General features: G+C 43.2%; 1 protein-coding gene across 2 annotated transcripts in view; it reads left to right on the top strand.

Moving 5' to 3' along the window:
* The window catches only part of PTPRT (protein tyrosine phosphatase receptor type T), a 1,098,787-nt gene that overhangs the window by 970,538 nt on the left and 107,842 nt on the right, over positions 1-20,407 (top strand). For both annotated transcript variants that reach the window (XM_033841064.2, XM_033841065.2), the window contains one exon: positions 1,002-1,147. In XM_033841064.2, the coding sequence (XP_033696955.1) occupies positions 1,002-1,147 (146 nt within the window). The remainder of the gene's footprint in view (positions 1-1,001; positions 1,148-20,407) is intronic.

The raw sequence follows: 20,407 nt of genomic DNA, 5'->3' as shown, positions 1-20,407 counted from the left end.
TGGTGATGACACAAAAACAAGAGTAGCAGCTGCCACGTGTTCAACATTCACTGTGTGCCAGGCACTGTGCTCCGAACACATTATCTCACTTAATCCTCACTTAATCCCTATGAGGTTAAGTTCAGAACTTACTGAGGTTAAGGAGCTTGCCGTGTATCATGCAGCCACAGGCTATGGAGGTAGGATATGGACCCAGGTCTGTCTGATGCCAAAGCTGATGGTTTCAACCTCCAGTGGTTGGTGTCAGAATCACCTGGGGAACTTGGTGGCCAAAGGTCTAGTGCCTGTCCTACTTGTATGAATCTAGGATCTGTATGCTTTTTCAGCTCTCAAAGTGATCTAATTTACACGAGTTTGAGCATCACTGCTATACTTTGTCGTCGTCATCATCATCGTCGTCATCATCATCGTCGTCATCATCATCATTCCAAATGCCCATCTGGTTCTGAGGGTCACTATGGGAATAACTGTGCATCACGTTCTGCTTTAACCTTTATCCTTTTGAGATATAAGACTAACTCACCTTCACCCTTACCCACTGCCCACACCAGCCCCTACTTCAATCTACCTTTGTTTGGTGGGCTATTTCATGAGCGCAATCCCTGAGAAAGCCAGACTCCATTGTGAATCTCATTCAGAGCCATGGGAACAGAAAGGTCCCCCTGCCTCTTCTTCCCTTTCAAGGGAGAGTAAGGAAAGTGTTGTGCAAATCTCATTATTTCCCATTTTAAGCTCAAGTAAAGAACACACCCATTGCTGAGGATGAGGCAGGATAAATGTCATATTTCTGAGCCAATGGAGGCCTTTAGCAGTTTCAGGAAGACTTAGGTTTATTCCACCTTGACCTTGGAAGACCTGCCTTGACTCTGTTTCTGGAAAATGGACCAGGTCTGGGGGTTGAGGATGATGGATGGGGAAAAAGAACAGTCTGATCTTCCAGTGCTTGGATGCAACTGTCACCATCTGACTGTGATTTTATTCCCCTTGCACATGTCCCAAAGGAAGCTGGCCAAGAAGCAGAAGGAGACCCAGAGTGGAGCGCAGAGGGAGATGGGGCCCGTGGCCTCGGCCGACAAACCCACCACCAAGCTCAGCACCGGCCGCAACGACGAAGGCTTCTCTAGCTCACAGGACGTTAACGGATTCAGTAAGTTGAGCCAACTAAGGGGAAGGGGACATCCGTACCTGCTTGACCCCGGTACCTCTGCTGTTGACCCCTCACAGTGTCAGGTGCTGTAGGACATGGAGTCTGGATGCTTCCCTGGGGTGGTCCAGGAGGAAGGTGCTCCCTGGCAAAGACATGGGGCCACCCATCCGAAAAGGAGAATTTCAGAACCTCAAAGCAGATGGAAATGAGGGCAAGCCATCTTAACCGCTGCTTGTGTACACAGAGGCAGGTTAAAACTAATAATAGTAAAAAAAAAAAAAAAAAAAAAAAAAAAGAAGAAGGAAGACATGGTTGTGCCCTTAAGGAGAAAAATATGCCAAGCTGAACTGAGTGTCTTACAGTTATCAAAACGGTGCTGCACATAAAGTAGATGAGTTACGCGTCATCACTGTCTCCATTTCTCAGCTTGTGAAACTGAGGCTCAGACTTCTCCAAAGTCCCATGGCTGATGAGTAACGTATCCGGAACTGGAAGGCATGCCTTCCAAGCCTTGGTCAGTTTCAAGACACAGCTAGTGGTCCAAGTGGCATTTAGTCAAGAGCGACGGTGTCCTCATGCAGAGTTAATACAGGATCCCAAGCTAATTGTAGTGGCTACAATTTCAGGGTTCACCCCATCCAGAGGAGAACATCAAGACTAGTAAACTAAAGCTAGTTTAGTTTAGTCTGATGATGGGGATCAGACTCAAGAGTGCTGACTTTTGCTCTTAACTTTCTGAAAACCAGTTCTTTTTCTGAATTGCGTAGAAATGCTAGATTCCCCAGCCTCTGCTCCAAAGGGAAAGCAGGAAATCTAAAGGAATATGAGCAGAGACAAATGTTCCCCCTACACTGTGCCAGTGGCAAAGGGAAGAAATCATCCTTTGTAAAAATCACTTAGATAAGGTCAGTTTGGGATGACGGGGATCTATGAGGATGAAGAAAGAAAGGAAACAAGTATTTACAGACCACCTTCGTCTGTACCACAGCCTTGTGAGATGCTTAGTATGATTGTTCCCATTTTATAGATGATGTATGCAGAGCTCAGTGTTTGGCTGACCTTCCCACAGTTACATAGCTGCTTCCTGATGGGTCCAGGATCCAAGGGTACCTCAGACCCATGATTCCTAACCTCAAGTGTACCACAGCACCTACCTGAGGCAGTTTTCAAAATCCGCATACCTGAGCCCCACACCTGACCTGCTGAATCCAAATCTCCTGGGGCACGGGGAGTGGGACGGGGACTCAGGATGTGGATTTGTAAAAGCCACGCAGGGGGTCCTTACGGGCACCCTGTTAAGAAGGCTGAACTTTGAAAGAGGCAACAGCAGCTATTTTCAAATATTGACTTGCTACCTTGGGAGAGAGAGATTTTGTTTTAAACCTATAAAGACTGAAAAAAATGGTAAAATGAATACGCATGTAGTCTTTACCTAGATTCACCAGTTGTTCGCATTTTGCAATATTTGCTCTCTCTCTCTCTCATATACACACACACACACTATGTGTATACATACATTTTATATATATATATATGTGTGTGTGTGTATATATATATATATAAATATAATTTTATGAACCATTTAGAAGTAAGTTTTAGGCATCGTGACACTCCCCCTCCAGAGAATTCAGCATGTGTTTCCTGAGGACTAGGACAGCTCCTCAGCATAAACACAATGAAATTATTTTACCCAAGAAACATAACCTTGTTTCAATCTCTGATAGACCAGAGTCCATAGCTGAATTTTCCCCATGGCCCTAAAATGTTCTCTCTAATTGTTACTATCTTTTGATCCAGTATCCAGTCAAGATGCTCACTTTATATTTGGCCACCAAGTCTCCCATCACCTTTCTATCTACAACAGTCTTCCCACCTTTCATTTTCCTTTCGGGATGCCGACATCTTTTAAAAGTCTAGGCCAGTTGTCCACAGAATGTTCCACAGTCCAGATTCGTCTGATTTTTTCCATCATGATCACACTCAGGTTAAATATTTTGGCAAAAATGCTACACAGGTCACATTGTGTATGTACTTCCCTTTGCATCATTTCAGTAGACGCGTGCTATCACTTTGCCCACTCTTGGTGATGCTAAGTTTGAATACTTCTTAAGGTTGAGAAATGACTTTTAAAGATGAAGCCTAACAGCACATACTGATTACTTCATGAGTCAATATTTAACTTCTGTTTTCCTCAGAGAGCAGAGCAAGTTTGCAGTCTGCCTAAACACAAAGTCAGTTCTTAATCCATTCTGCACCCGGGTGAATTTCTGGGATTCTCACATTCCCTTGGGTCCAAGAAAAGAGGATGCCGACAGAGGGAAGGAGAGGTGGAAAAGAGGGTAGCAAGGAACTGGGCTTGGTTTGTCCTTAAAGGCGCATCCTGAGCACCGCCCCACCCCAAGCCTTCGGCCGGCCGTGTTAACTTGTCACTGACTCTCCTGCTTTTGTCCTGAGGCAAGGAGGTTCATTAGCAAGTCTAGCTGATGGCACTGCTGGCCAAGTGGTACCTATTCACCCCAAACCTTTCCTGTCCAGGCCAGGCTCTTGTGCACCTTTTTTTCCATTTCCGTGTTTGTAAAAATGTCCTGGGAGGACTCTGAATGCCAAAGAGATATGGTCAAAGACACATGACAAACATCATGATCCCAAAATTGTAGGTATTTGATCTTAAGCTTTCTGATTTCAAATGAAAACCTGGGTAACACCAATTTCTTGGATTTCAAGGGGAAACATCACCTCCATTTCCCCCGTGAGCTAAAACTTAGACTCTTAAGATAAAAGCGCCCAAGACTGAGGTAGATTGGCCAGCCAGAGAGGAAGAAGCAGCATATCCAGTAAAATCTAATCAGATGTTTTAAAGTCCAGACACAGTCTTTCCAAGATTGATATATGTGTGTTTTACATTTACATACACACATATACATGCACACAGACATAACACGCGTACCCAGACATGTGTATATGTATATTGTATGTACATTCATTTTAATGATATTGCTTTTAAAAAGATGGAAAAAATTCAATTGATGTTATACTCAATTATTAAGAAATTTTGCATTTGTTTGAATCAGTAAATATTTTAGGATTCTGTCTGTGCATCTGGTGTCCTCAGGCTAGAGCCACAGACATGCTCTGGGGGTTCTTTTGAATGCCCTGGAATGCATCAGGTACCTTTTAAAATGCTCTATGGAATCACTGGGGTGTGATTTGAGGGGAAAAAAATGTAAGTAATGCTTACACTGGAGATGTAGAAATTGCTTCTGCAATCACCCTGATGTATGTAAAATTGAATCTATTTTCGTGGCATTAGGGAAGTGACTGGCTTCTGCATCGGGTCTTTAGGAGGGCCTGAGCTTATTTGCAAATGTCGAAGAAGCATTGCTAGAGGCAGAGCACAAGAATAGATGTCACATTGGAAAAGATTACAGAAAAACCTGCCCTGAGCAATTATTTCATTATTGAACAGGTGGGCCCTGGCCTAATTCAACCTTTGCATCCAACTGTGTGGGTTTGTCTTCCTGGGTTTTCGATTCCAAGTGACTGCTAAGTTCCGTAACATCCGTTCCATCAAGCCTCCCAATTTTGTACAGGACCAGCGACCTCTGGGATGCAGGGGTGAGGGGGCTTTGTGAGGTATGGACTGTTGCTCTGGAGTGCTGTGGCGTTCTGGAAAAAGGAGCGCCTGTCAGCAGTGTGCATTGTTTCCAGTTGAAAGAAATGCTGGCTTTTATTAAGTAATCTGGTTTTGATCTTACTGCCTTGTGTACCTGCTTGTTATTTTTTTCTGAGACCTTTTGCTCCCTGGGATCATTTTCTGGGTCTTTCTGCTGCTGCTTTCTTTTTACATTCCTGCTTAAATCTTCTTTATGTCTTTTGTTCATAGTCTCATCCTCTCCTTGTTTTAGTCCAAATCAAAATGCTTCAGAACAAATTGCTGTTGAATTCTATGATACGGGGCTTGGCTGTCTACCCTTCATGTAATAGCGTTTGGCAGACTCACTTGCCCATTGGGTACGGTTAGTAAACTCCATCTTCACTTTTTTGCTTCCATTCTATTCAGTGGTTTCATGTCTGGTGGGTGAAGGAGCATCACATGCCGGGCCGTCAAGCTCTCTGCTAAATAAAGAAGCAGGCACTGTTGAGGGCTTGGAGGTGAGATTTAGTGGCCATTTTCTCGGTGCTTAGTACGTGCCTGTCCCTGTCCTGAGTCCTGAGCACAGCTTGGGGAGGGGTGTAATTACAAAAATTAATAAAACAGGGCATTGTCTCAAAAATAATAAATGTTCCTACTTTTAAGTTTTTCATAGTTTACAAAAGTCCTTTTGCAAAAACCTGGAGCCATAGATCCTTATTCCTGCACCATGAAAGAGCTGGTAGGTTTCTTACTACCCCCATTCTACAGATGAGGAAACTGAGGTTCAGAGAGACTCCATGCTGCAAATCACACAGGCATTTGCAGAGTCATAATAAGGATCTGTCTCTCCTGACATCAGTTAGGTTTTATCCACTTAGTTCTTCAAAGAATTTAGAAAAACATCCATAAAAGTACCTACAGTAAAACAGCTGTATGAGAATTAAATAATCAGGATCAGGAAAACATAAATGAAGACAAGAGGGTCAAGACCAGGTTATTTTCAAATATAACTCCATTATATGAAAACGTAATCTAAATATGCAGGCTGGCAACTTTCAAATTCTAGTTTGGCTCTGCGCTTTCTAGTAACAAAAGCTCAAATAGGAAGATCACTTTTATTGGCACCTACAGTGTGCTAGACTGTATGCTTTATATAAATCCTATTCTTAAGCCTCCTAGAAACCCTATAAATTAGGTATTATTCCCGTTTCATAAGTGAAGAAACTGAGTTTCAGAGAACTGGAGTAAATAAGCCCAAAGTCCCACACACATGGAGTCGGGGTGGGATTGGAAGCCAAAATAGGGTTATCTGACTCCAGAATCCATGTTCCTTCTCCTGCACCAGGAATGCAGCTCTCACCACTCACTGGTCTCACTGTATGAGGCTGCTGATGGCTCCTCCCCTTTTCTACCACGTGGGCAGAGGCTGCTGCCACCACAGTGTCCTGCAAGGAGCCTGTGGCTGGATACTGGCATGGAGCCAATCAGATTCCCACCCGGTGCCAGGCTCTGTGATAAGCATGTTCAAATCTGACATCTTACTCTGTCCTCACAGTAACCCTCTCTAGTTGGTATGTTTGTTAGCAAACCCATTTTACAGTAGAGGGAACTGGTGCTCTGAGATATTAAAAGCTCTTCCTCAGGTCCCATAATGAATCCATGGTGAGGTTTGGACCCATGTTCTACTTTCTAAACCAAGCGTCTTGTCTTTCCTCCAACTTTACACTTTCTCTCCATCACAAAGGAGGGTGACGGAAAGAAAGGAGATCAGCATGAATAGCCTTGCTAGGTGACAGGACAGAGCCTCCTCTGGGCTCCTCTGTCCACTTCAGAGCCCAAAATGCCTGTCGCGGGAAGGTAGCTGCCCAGTAATCCAGAAAGGGCCTGTGAGAATTGTCCCACCAGGAGCTTCTTCGGAAGTGGGACTGTAGACCAGATGGTCCCATCCCATCCTCGGGCATTCCTGAGCTGGTCCAAGCCCTGTATAGATATAGAGAGAGATGAGCAAGAGAGAGAGATTGCAGCCTGGTGTGGGAGACTCATGGTCTCACAATGAGCATCTTTACACAACCCAAACATGTATGTATGTATGTATGTATGTATATATGAATGATGGACCTGGAATTCATCTCAGATCTTCTAGCTCCAAGACCATATCTGGTTCCAGCTCTTCTGGTACTGGATTCTGTCTTCTTTTAAGGTGAAATCGGCTCTCTGTAACTTCCATCCATTCATTCCTGATTTTGCACACAAAGTATGGGTTGGTCAGCAACCAGACGCTGGCCCTTGTCTGCCCTCTGGTGTCCCAGAGGGTAATGAAATCAGTCTTTCTCTTCCTGCAGCTCTGAGCCTCACCCCCAGCTATTGGGCTGCAGCCAGCTGTGTGCCCTGCAGGTCCTGCCCTCAGGCTCAGCGGCCCTCACACCAGCTATCAACCTTCTTCAGTACACATTTCTGTTTTCCAACATGTTCAAAATCTTGATTGGCACATCTGTCTCCATTTAGTCCATGTCTATGAAGTGTTTGGTTTCCAAGTCTACCGTGGGCCGAACTACTGGAAGTTCAGGGGGCTGCCACCACCCTCACTCACTTTTCCAAACCTGGGTTCAGAACACACTGCTCACGTTTGAATTAACCTCCAAATGTCCATCGCGTATCTGCCTCACACAGAGTTCATGGCTTCCAGCTCGGGATTTGAGGGTCTCAAGTAAAGACTTTATATTTCATCTGTGCTGTGTCTTCTGGTTAGATTTGACCCTGTTATCCCAGTGTACTGAGATATTTTTGATTTCTAGCTGGGTTAGCCAAGGAGCTCACTTAATCCTCCCAGTTTGGGGCCTCAAATTACAATAATTATTAGATTATTAATATTCATCATACTGGCTATTATCTATTGAGCATTAATTGTGAGCGCATTTCCAGCTGAGTGTTTTATATGCATTATCTTATATCATCGGTATGTTGGGAGGATTAAATAAGTGTGTTATGCTTATCCCTGATGGTTTACAAGTGAGGAAACTGAGGTTTAAATAATAAAGAACTTGCCTAAGCCTTCATAGTTTTAAATGGCAGATTTTTAAGCTGGAACTTAAACCTGGGTCTGTGTGACACCCCTAAGCCTACGGCCAAGATCATTCCACTATACTGCCTTCTGTAAGATAGGTGTTATTATTCCCATTTTATAGAGAAGGAAAGTAAAGTGCTCAGTTTCAGCAAACATTGAGTCATTTGCTCAAAGCAGTGGTGCTCAAAGTGTGGTCCCCAGATCGGCAGCATCAGCATCACCTGGGAACTTTTTGGAAGCAAATTCTTGGGCCCCACCCCAGACCTACTGAACCCCAAACTCCGCCGGTGGGGCTCAGCAGTCACTGTTTTTAACGAGCCTTCCAGGTAATGCTGATGCACATTCAAGTCTGAGAATCGCTGGCTAGTAGTAAAGCCCCGGACTGTCAGACTCCAAAGCCCTAGTTCTTCTGTGTGCAGAATCGTCTCTGATAGCACAGTTAGGCACACTGAGAGAGAAAGGCTGATTTTCCCTTTCTCAGGGTGGATGCACCAGGAAGAGGGGCTGCCTGGAGATGCTGCACCTGAGGGCTGCTAAAGCTCGTATATAGCTGAGGGTCCCTAAACCCAGGGCTCCTTTCACAACCATCTCTGGAACTTTCTGTCCTTTTGTCTGAACGGCAAACAACCCGAGAGTCAGAATGGAAGGAGTGGAAATTTACAAGGAGGAGCAGTCATGAGTCACACAGTGAAACCATGAACTCAACAGAACATCATGAAGAGGAATTTTTTTAAATACACAAAGTTCTGTTTGAAGGGACAATTATATTTTCTGGAGGCTCCAGGATTAAACTGAATCTGGGAGAAAAATGGAATGTTACAAGCTTGCCACCTCCAGTTTTACTGAATATTTTATAGAGATTATTGAATATTTTGTAATCATCCTCTTGGCTGACAGATTAAAGGACACACTTATTAAGTTCCTGGCAACCCAAAGTGGAATGGAATTGTTTATTCCTTGGAAATGCAAAATGGAAATTTAAGTGGCCTTGAGAAAGTAGACAAATTGTCCATCCCAAGCATTAAAGAGTTAAACTAAGGTAAGTGTCAGAGAAGGATATTAGACTCCGAAAGGAGACATAGTAGACCATCAAAACTAAGAATTACCTTAGACACCGTCTGATCCAACTTCCTCATCTTAAAGACGAAAAACTGAGTCCCAGAGAGTTTTCTCAAGGTCACTCATCGAGTCATTAGCAAAACCTGGGCTAGAGTTGGGAGCTGTGACCTCTCTAGTCCTTGCCCCCTGGTCTCCTTCAGAGGAGTGAAGTATGGTCAGTAATGGCTTGTCTTCTATCTAATATTTTCTGTAGACCCCCAATCCGATTTCTGCACAAATCTAACCATCTCAAATTGAATTATACTTTTCATCTCCTGGTTATGGGAATAACTGAGGTGTTCCTTTAAATATTCATTGACTGCCAACTATATGCTAAGCAGGGTAGGGATTGTAAAAATAAATAAGACATAGTCTCTTCCTTCAAGGATATTACTGTCCTCCAAGAGGAGATTCGTAAGTGGATTAGTTTCAATAAATGCGATAAATGATAGAGAAAAGGCATGTGTGGTGCCCCAGGAACACTGATCAGAGGCTCAGCAGGTGATTAATTCTGCCTAAGTGAGTTAGACAGTACTATCTATGTGAGGAAATGGATTTTGATTTGAAGAAAGTGCAAGGAAAAGATTATCCCAGATAGAAGGGACAAAGGCTCGGAGGTGTAAGGGGTATGGTGAGCTTGAGGAAGGGGCCTTAAAATACAGGGTGCTTTGTTCTGAAAGCATATAGCCAGAGATATGTCTGGAACAGTAGCTAGAACCTGCCCGAGAAGGAACTTACATTTGTAGCCTACTTAAATTCAGTTTCCAGGAGGGGCAACCTATTTGGAAATAGAGTGATCCCAGTGTTAGGTGCCCTTGCATGTTGTTGGAACCTGGCCTCATATTCTCTTTGATTTGTATAGATTCAGCTTTCCATTATAAATAAGTAGGGACAGCATTTTAGCAGCTACAGACCTTTACTTTCATTGTGAGCTGGCCCGGACGTTCTTTCTCAATACCCTTTCAAAGAGACCTCAGTCAAGCTACAAAGCTGAACTTGTTTTTGACAATTTATGCTAGGCCACTGCATCTTGAGAAGAAAATAGAATTGTTGTATACACCTCACAGGTGGTCCTGAGTTGTAACAGGGCGCTTAGGAAGTGCTTGTTAAAGTAATCAAGGATAAAGAAGTGATGTTGAAAATGTAAGTATATAGTTGCTAGGTAGCAGGATAAGCTGACCTTAGAGACTAGGTTTTTTTTCCTCAGCTCAAAGCCACAGCCTTGGTAAGTTGAAAACACAGATAATAATTCTGCCAGCTAACATTTTGTGAGTAATTCCTGGACAAAGCACTTTACATGCATCATTTCATTTCATAATCTCGACAATTCTATGAGGCAGGTCAGGGAAGCTGAGGTTCAGAGATTTTAAGTAACTTTCTCAAGGGCACACAGCTACCAAGAAACCAGACTGAGGTTTGAACCTGGGTTTATATGATTGCCCTGTCAGCAGCCTGTCCTTGAAATACTTGCTTTGCTTAACTTCTACTCTCCTGGTTTTTCTCCTTCCTCCCCAGCGACTTCTTCTCATGCTTCTTTCTTGGTTCTTCTTCTAACCATTCCAACATCCCAGGACCTAGTCCAGAAACTTCTCTTTTCTGCTTATGCTCCGTCTAAGTGGGCGGTGATGATGACATTAAATGAGATAATGAGCACAAGAAGAGGCCAGATTTGAAGCAGGAGCGGGGGAGTTCAGATCTAGACAGATACGGTTTGAAGTGCTGTTGAGTCACTGAAGACATGTCGAGCAGGCTGTTGGATTTGTGGGCCTGGAGCTCAGCAGAGGAATCTGGCCTGGAGATATAAATGTTTGCTACATTGTATATACACAGTGATTGAAGACTTTGCCATGAATAAGGAAATTGAGGCACATTAAGATGGGACACGTTGCCTGGCATCACTTAGCAAGTTAATGGAAGAACCAGAGCATCAAACTGGGACTTACCTATTAGAAGTGCCTACAGAAAAGCAGTCAGTTAAAGCTGACGGCAAAACAGGGGTCTATGAAAGGGGCTACGTGACTAGTCCAAGTGCAGACTTTCTGGTCGTCCACCCAGACCCTGAGATGGACCTTGGAATGTGTGAATGAGTTCATGGATCAGGTAGCCTCATGGTTGTCTACTCAGCCAGGATTATGATAAGATCTCAGTAGGCAAAGCATAACTTTCTGAATCAAAATAGAAATTTTTAAAAGTCTGAAGTCTGATTTATATATTAGTGGTTGGGAGCAGATCTATATACCTTAGAAATTCAGTGAAGGAGCTGTAGTGTTGACATCATCACAGAGGTTGAGGAGCACACGTAAAGTTCTTGCCCAGGTGGTAGGTTGTCCCACTGCCCACAGAGGTGGACAGCAGGTATGATACAGGAGGTAGAGGTTTGGAGAGGAAACGTCTTTGCAAAGCAGAATTCAAGGAAATGGAAGAAAAAGATCAGAGTGCCAAGGACAGGCAAAATCCCTCTGTCCCCTGCGTTACCATCTCCATCATTCTCTAGGTGGTCTCCTACATGCTTCTGGAGTATGTCATGATGTTTAGTTAGAGGCTGACTCAGTAGGATGCTCTTGACTGTATTGAGAGGAACTGCCTACACCACCAGACATCTATTATATCTCTAACCTGCACCTACCTCTAGAGTGGACAGATGTCGAGTGAGGAGATCCCCCAACCACAATACTAAGTGTTGGTAACACAAACATGAAAAAGGCAGTTCTGCTTCCAGAAATCCCATGATATTTTAGGGAGCACAGACACAGTGATACGGCATGATGCATCTAGTAGAGGTACGTGTAGAAGCTGCGCGGAGAATGGTGGCTGGTGAAGGGAGGCTGTTCTGGCCCATTAACCACGTAATTCATCTGTCTTTGGGTGATTTACTTTTCACTTCACCAGCCATGTGAGTTGACTCCCTAACTATATGAAGGCTGGAAATGAAAGTAAAATTTCAATCCCTTGGCAGTAAAACAAGAAGAAATGTGTTAAACATGATTATCAGAGACACATTTAGCAGAGATACAATGTAGAGTAATCTTGACATGTTCCTTTCCCTTACCCTCCACATTTAATTCAATACCAAGTTTTGATTATTCTGCTTCTTCAATATGTGTAGAGCCCATCCACATTCAATACCTCCATCCTCATCCAAGTTACCATCATCTCCTGCTTCAGTAAGGTCCACAGCCCCTAAATAGTCCTCATAGCCATCCTTGTCATTCTCTAGTTCATTTCTTCTTAGCAGTTAGGGAGATCTATTCAAGGCAAATGTAAATACGTTACCTCATATCTCCCTGGCTTCTGATTTTTCGTAAGCTAACAACTGAAGTCCCCATCCAGATCTTACATCCAGATCTTGCCCTGCTCATTTTTTCCAAGTTCTCACATTTCACTGTTCCTTTCTCTGTGACCTCCAGCCACACTACCTTCTTCTCTAAGTGCTCCACCTTTTCCCCACTCCTTCTCCCACGGGGCCTCTGCGCATGCCATTGCTCTGTCTACAGCAGGGTCGACAAACTACGGCCCACAGGCCAAATCCAGCACACTCTTTGTTTTTGTAAATAAAGCTTTGCTGGAAAAGAGCTATGCTTATTTTTTACATCTTGTCTATACAGAGCTGTTCCTGTGCTCCTATCGGTAGAGTTGAGTAATTGCTATTGAGACCATCTAGCCCACAAAACCTCAATATTTACTCTCTGGCCCTTAACAGAAATGTTTTACAACTCCTCATCTAGAACACTGGCTATACCCACACTGTTCCTCTAATTGGCTCCTTTAGATCTCAATTCATGGATTTCTTCCTTTTCTGACCCCTTTCTCCCCAGGCCAGATTGGATTCCTTTGTTAGGTGCTATCATAGAATTCTGTTTTCTCAGCACTGACCTCATCTTTCAAATGTATTTAAGGTCCAACTCTTCTGACAGTTGGCAAGATTCAAGAGGTGAGGACCATTTCTGTTTGCTTACTACTGTGTCCCCAGCATGTAGCATGGTGTGTGGCACAGAAGAGATAGACAGAAATTCTTATTTAGTTGACTAGATGGATAAATGGATGGATGTGCAGATAGATGCGACTCAGGCATAGCAATACTAAGTCAGAATAAAAAGGAATATTCAGAAAGCCTGGTACAGCTGATACTATACACTGTTGACCCACTTTCTGCATTCAGAATTGAGTGCAGCAGAGAAAGGAATCAAAGAATGTTTCTTTGCCAGTCAGCTGATATCCAGATCTTAGCATGTCTCCACCCCTGTCACCAACCTCTAGTCTGCCAACGCTGGGGGGGAATTTTACAAATCCCTTTTCGTTGTTCCTGCAAAATTGGGAGCTGCTACTGAAAATATCCTCAAGTAGTTAACTGTTGGCTGCTCTGGTAATGTGCTACAATCATTCCTCTATTCATAAGAAAAGGGAAGGATAACAGCTGGTGGTCTTCAGACCAGACACAAATACAGGCAAAGACTCAGATAGGCTGCTATCTGGCTGTGCCAGTGGAAGAAGCAAGAAAAAGAGTGAAGTCAGGAGGCAGATATAACAGACTGTGAGGCTCCACTGGCTGGATGGCCTCACGAGTAGCCATGAGAACATCAGTTATCCGGGAATGTTCTGAGAGACAGTGGGCATCAATTACATGGATCCAGTCTGTATGGTCATGGAGAGCTGGCTTCCCCACATGATTTGTCTTGGGAGCTGAGATGTTCTTTGGTTATTGAAACTCACTAAGTAGAAAGGAAGGGGTTTGAACTGTTCGTTTTTTAGATGAGAAGAAGCCAAAATGAGTTGATAGAATATCAGTAGGAAATGGAATTTGGCTTCTTGAGCTGCTTCAGGATGATCAAGGAAAGTGTCAGGGCGGAGCTGAATCTTAAACAATGAGTGATCAGAGATTGTCAAGGCAGAAAAGGAGAAACATGTTATTGCTGTCTTTGTTTTGTTATGACACAGCACGTCAGTACTTAATGGCATAAAACAACCACCATTGTATTGTGTTCACAATTCTGTAGGCCAAGAGTTGGGGCAGGAGTGAGCAGGGATAGTGGTTGTGTCTGCGTGAAAATGAGGAGACTCAGATGGAATGACTTGAATGGCTGGAAATAATTGGGATGGCTCTCCGAGAGCCATATGTCTGGGTCCTCATTTCTTCCTCAAGTGGCATCTGCTAGGGATGGAATGCCCAAATGGCTCATTTATTTGTGTGTCTGACCCCTTGGTCGCAATGACTAGAACATCTGGGGATGGCTGGTCTCTCTCCCTGTGCGTCTAACTTGGTCTTCTCTGTAGCATGGCAGACTCGTGGTAGTCAGACTTATTACATGCTGGCTGGCTTCCCCCAGAGAGAGTGTTCTGAGAAAGCCGGGAGGAATGCCAGTTCTCTTAAAACTAGGTTGAGAACTGGCCGGCATTACTTCTGCTGCATATCATTATTAAAAGCATCCCAGGTAAGCCTAAAAGAGTGGAGAAGCAGGCTCCACGTCTCAGCAGGGGAAATGGCACGTGTCTACAGGAAGGGAAAGAATGGTGGTCATCTTGGAGATTCAACTACCACACTGTTCTAAAAGAAGAGAGTACATGCACATGGGCGCCACGGTGTGAGGTCTGCCTGGCTGATTAGAGTGAACAATAAATCGGAATACTTTCCAAATCTCCAGTTTCCACTTAGGTTACAGTGATAACTCTTGCATTACTAGCATGTGGTTTGGCAAGGTCTCTGAAGATCTTCAGAATCTGGAAAGAGCTTTTGCTCTCATGTACAATTCCTTGTGAGTGTGAATGTCTTCGCTAAAATACAGAGTCCAAAAGACATCAATAAAATGATCTTTTCCCTAGAGCTTGAGAGAGAATATGAAGGGCAGGAGACAGATGTTGGTGTCTCTGCCCGGCGGCCTGATCCTCCTTGAGACACCCTGACCCTGACCTCTTTCTCAGGAAGTCCTTACCCTTGGACTTGTAATTATGAGTAGTTTGACATCCCTGGAGTATTTGGATTTTTAACTCCATGGGATTAGGTGGTGGGAGATGAACCTAGAAAAGGGATCAAGGGCTGTGTCTTAAAGATTGTCAAAACTAGAGAGTTTGGAATTTATAATGTTCTCTGTAAGGAGCTAGCACAGATTTTAAGAAGTGGAGAAGCAGGATTGAGTCCAGTTCCAGAAAGATCATCCCACTGACAGTGAGGAGAATGTATTGGAGTGTGAGTTGATAAGACTAATAAAAAGTAAGTATTGTTTCTGCATGTATCAGATCCAAGGAAAGTGACTTAGCATAAAACACGGCTGTAGTGGACATTTATTTTATACATGCATCCACACACACACCCACACACACACATACCTGCTTACAGAATTAATAGTGACTACAAACAAATTGGTGTGGCCAACTGTTTGTAATGAAGCAGGTGATAGAGAGAGGATGTTCTACCACATTCCATTCTCGGGACTGTTAAGTCCAGAAGTATTGATTAGATATCCATGCTTGCTCTGTATTTTCTTGATCAGTCAATATTTTGATGGTTTGATGCCTGAAAATATTTGGACATATTCGATTTTTGAAATTAGTATCCTTATTCAGTTAATGTCTCATTGGGCCAATTCAGTTTTTCCAAGGTGAAAACCCCTTTCATCTTCAGGGTCTTTGATATAGGTTGGATGAAATTCCCTCTGATCCACAGATGTGACAGAGGCTCAGAAAGTAAGAGAGTCACTCCAAAGTAGCAGAGTCACTTCTGTTTCTGCTACAGTGGAGACTCATGTGGTCCTGCACTGAGTCGTCAGCCAGCTGGGCCCTAGCAAATACATGCACTTGTAAATCTGGTCCCCATTCTTATTAATAACCCTTCTTTTACTGTCCCATCACTCTTCTTGCAAATTGATCCATCAGCAGAGGTTTACCTAATAATTCAATGTCATTATTATGCTTTACTTATAAAATAGCTATTTGCCAAGCCTGTTCTGCAATTTAAAAATGCAAGTCCTACCACGCCACCGTCCATCTGAAAACCTGTCACCGGCTCCCCTTTGCCCTCAGAGTAAAGTTAAAATGCATCTCATGGCCTGTAAGACTCAGAATGATCTAATTCCTGTCTACATCTTTGGTCTCATCTCTAACCACTCTCTGGATTTCTCATTATAGTTCAGTCATATTGACTTTCCTTCTATTCTTGGAAAACACTAAGTATTTTCCAACATCATGGCTTCCACAATTCCCTTCCCTCTTCCTGGAACATTCTTCCTTTCTGTCATTCATTGTAGACCCTTATTAATCCTTCAGATCTATGATTCTCTGTCATCTTTTGAGGACTTCCTAATCTCTAATATAAACAGTGACCATTTTTTCCTAGTCCCTTCTTTCACAAGTATTATGTATTCAGATATTTATTTAACAGTTTTTTGGTTACTGTCTGCCTTCTTCACAAACTGTAAGCTCCAAAGTGCAGAGACCACTTCTGTTTTAACCATCACTGTCTCCCTAGAGACTAGCGTTAGGTGCTTGGTATATGACAGATGCTTGATGAGTATTTGTTGAATGAACCATTATGTTAATTTTGTGATCAAGATGGATCACAATGATTCACTATTCTGTATTCAACCGACTATTCTTGTGGACTGCGTGAAAAACGTGGTCCTGCAGTCTTGAAGATGACTAAGGTTACTCTTAGGTTTTGATCCCATGGTGGAGGTGGGGAGACCAGGAGAAGACCATTGCGCTAGTCTGGGAGACATAGATGGGGTGCTCTTTGCAATTCCTTTTCTTGGGAAGTCCTAATCCTAATATCTTTGTCCTCGTCATTAATTCTAAAGACCTCATGGCCAATGATGGCATCCTTGGACTCCATCATTCAGTGCAGGACTGGAACACAGAAGGAACACTCTTCAGAACTACTTTGTGGCTACAGCTGCCCCTACCCTTGTGACCTCCCTTGTCTCCTCCAGAGGGCTGTATGCTTCTAACAATTTTTTCCTTCTCCCCCTCGCACCCCAGTCACTGCTTAGCCTTCTCCAACTTTATTCACTTGTGGATATTCCCAATATTTGGGAAAATCTGAAAAGTCAACTTTTATGTTTAAGGAATATACCTCATTGTCTTTAAAGGGGAAAAGAGAAGAAACTAACCTTTATTTAGCCCTAACTATGTACCAGGGGCTATGCAGGATGTGGTGATATGCTATATCCTTTAATCCTTACAACTTTTGAAGTGACAGTTATTATTGGAATCAGGCTTCTTTCGCAAGTGTAGAGACTGAAGTTCAGAGATACTAAGTAACTTGTTCAAGGTCACATAGCTAGTAAGAGTTATATCAGGGATTTAAACCTAATATTTATCTTGCATATGATCTGACTACTATAATGTACTCCCTCCCAAGTAACGTGAGATATGCAGACACTTGTGAGGCCATTGGGGAGATGGCATACTTTGATGCTGATGTCTTCAAATCCCAGATTGCACTACTCTCTTCAGTGATTAGAACATAATGAGAACCCTCCTGCCATTCATTCACTCAACAATGTTTGTTGAGCACCTGCTATGTGCTAGACACGTGTTAGCTTTCATGCTACATCAAGTGAATAAAGCAGGGAAAATTCCCTCCCTTTATGTCCTCATAAAGCTTACATGGTAGTGGTGGTAGGGAGTGGAAAGAGAGAGACAGAAAATAAACAATGGTCAATAAAAAGATAAGTAAATTATATGGCATTATAGAAAATGACAAGTGCTATGAAAAAAATGGAACAAGATAAGTGGTATTTGGAGTTATAAGTGGGGGAACATTGCAGTTTTACAGAAGATGAAATTTGACTGAAGACTTGAAAAAGATAAAATGTCAAGAGTGTCCCTGTTCGAGGCACCCAAGGCAAGAGTGTGTCTGATATTTTCAAGGAAGAGCAAGACTCTATTCTAGCTGCAGGGGTCCAGAGAGCAAGGTTTTCATGATGAGCAGTCTACGCTGTTCTTTGTTGGACAGAACTTGGCAGTCCAAACCAGTAGAGCCCACAAGAAGCATGGACTTCTCTCAATCCACATCCTTTCAGAAGGCACCATAGTAAATAGGTTAACCCAAGATGCTTCCAAAGGACAACAAAGACCCTTGTACCTATGAAGCCACTGCTTTCCATGTTTCTCTTTGGTGCTGATTCTGACCTTCCTTAGCCCAGTAAGGTCTGGCATTGAAGCCTTTCTCCACTTGCCCATTACTCAGTTCTGCTGTGACTCCAGTCTGGCTATACTGGACTTCCCAAGTTCTCTCTCTCTCTCTCTTTTTTTTTTTATATAAATTTATTTATTTATTTTTGGCTGCATTGGGTCTTTGTTGCTGTGCACGGGCTTTCTCTTGTTGCGGCAAGTGGGGGCTGCTCTTTGTTGCAGTGCCCGGGCTTCTCATTGCGGTGGCTTCTCTTGTTGTGGAGCACGGGCTCTAGGCACGCGGGCTTCAGTAGTTGTGGCACGTGGGCTCAGTAGTTGTGGCTCGCGGGCTCTAGAGCGCAGGCTCAGTAGTTGTGGCGCACGGGTTTAGTTGCTCCGCGGCACGTGGGATCTTCCCAGACCAGAGCTCGAACCCGTGTCCCCTGCAGTGGCAGGCGGATTCTTAACCACTGTGCCACCAGGGAAATCCCTCCAAGTTCTCTTTTAAGCTAGTCACTCAGGCTATGACCATGGTGATTTCCCCGCCCTCCCCCACTCCCCGAATCTAGTACATCTGCCCCATTCAGATGTATTCACTAGGTCCCTGCTTGGCAAGGAACCCAGTGTAATGTTGTTAAGGGTGTTAGCTGGCAGGATCACTTCTGTCATTGTTTTCTAAAAGCACCATTGCATTTTCAACTGCCCCTAAACATGGTGAGCATTTAGTCACCATTCTAAGTCATTTATTTAACATGAAAATTTATTAGTTAGGCCATTGTTTAGCAAATTCATCACATTGCACTTTTTACTTAGCAGAATCACTTAATTAGTGTTTTATTACTGGAATCGACTGTCAATTATGTGGCTAATTCATTTACTTAGGGAATGAATGTTTTATCTGCGTAAGGCTATTCAAAGTGCACTGTTAACTCTTCAGCGATTAAAGACTGTTGTCAGTGGCAATTCATGTTGTAAGGAAAATTAAATCATTTATTTCCCGTGAAGTATCAGGTATTGGAAAAATCTTTGGAAAAGTGTAGAGAGGGTAGTTTAGAACCTTTCATGAATTAAAGAACTTTCATTAACTGAGTGCTAATGAAAGCTAAATAAAAGTAGCTGGAGGGTTTTGATTGGACCCCTTGGGATAAGTTATTATAATACGTATACCCATATGTGTATGTTGCTGTAACATATATAAATGCTCTTTTATTGACATTATTTCTTCGGGCTCTCACAAAAGCATTGTGGGGTGACATTGGGGTTTGTAATTGGCAGCTTCTGAGACGGCCCCTATGACTCCTGCCTCCTTTCACACATCCTTGTATTATCCCTTCCTCTGAATGCAGGCTGGATCTACTGACTGGCATCTAACGAATAGAATGTAACAAAGTATTGAGGTGTCACTTTCAAGATTACGTTATAAAAAGTCTGGGGCTTCCATCCGGGCTGCTCGCTTTCTCTCTCTTTCTCATTTGCTTGCTCCATGGGAAGCCAGCTGCCATGTTATGAGTTGCCCTATGGGGAGACCCACTGGCCGTGGTTACTCCAATAACCCATGAGAAAATAAGTTTGCTAGTGACCGCATGAGTGAACTTGGAATCAGATTCTTCCCCCCAGATGAGTCTTCACATGCAACCACAGTCACATCTGACAGCGTGCGTGCAGGTTCATGAAAGACCTAGAGCTAGAGGTACCCGTGGAAGCGGCACTCAGGTTTCCGACCTACAGAAGCTGTAAGATAGTAAATGTTTGTTATTTTAAGTTGCTGATTTGGGGGTGGTTTGTTAAGTAGTGATAGATCATTAATGCATGGCTTAATATGTGATATGGTATAAGAATTTACCAGAAGCTTTTTGGTTAATAAGTAGTAGAGCCGGGATTTAACCTTGGTTCTTCTGTTGCATTTCTATAACCAAAAAAGAATGGGAACTGTAGTTAAGATCTCTCACTGCAACTTTCAGGGGTCCTTAAAGCATTGACATCCCACAAGTGCTACTATTCAGAGGCAGTTTCTCTATAACAATGATTCCCTTATGACCTGCACACCTTTATTACCATGAGAAGAAGCCACAGGAATTCTGGAGAAGTTGGTGAGCAGCAGGCCTGTAGGATTGATCTTCTTTACTATGTTTCAATCAGGAATTGAGTCAAAATTCCCCTTTCTGGCCCCCAGTCACTGCCCTGACCCCCAGTAAATGGTTGTAACAATAGTTCCCAAACATGACTGGCCCCAAACTAAAGCTACTAAGTCCTTAGGTCTAGGGAAGAAATCTATATTTAACATGTTCCCTGAGTGACTCTTGTATGGCCCAATGGTTTGGGATCCACTACATAAAACACAGTAGGTTGCCATTGCAGT

The sequence above is a fragment of the Tursiops truncatus genome, chromosome 15 (genome assembly GCF_011762595.2).
Source record: "Tursiops truncatus isolate mTurTru1 chromosome 15, mTurTru1.mat.Y, whole genome shotgun sequence".
NCBI lineage: Eukaryota > Metazoa > Chordata > Mammalia > Artiodactyla > Delphinidae > Tursiops > Tursiops truncatus.
This window is presented reverse-complemented; position numbering and strand designations above follow the sequence as displayed.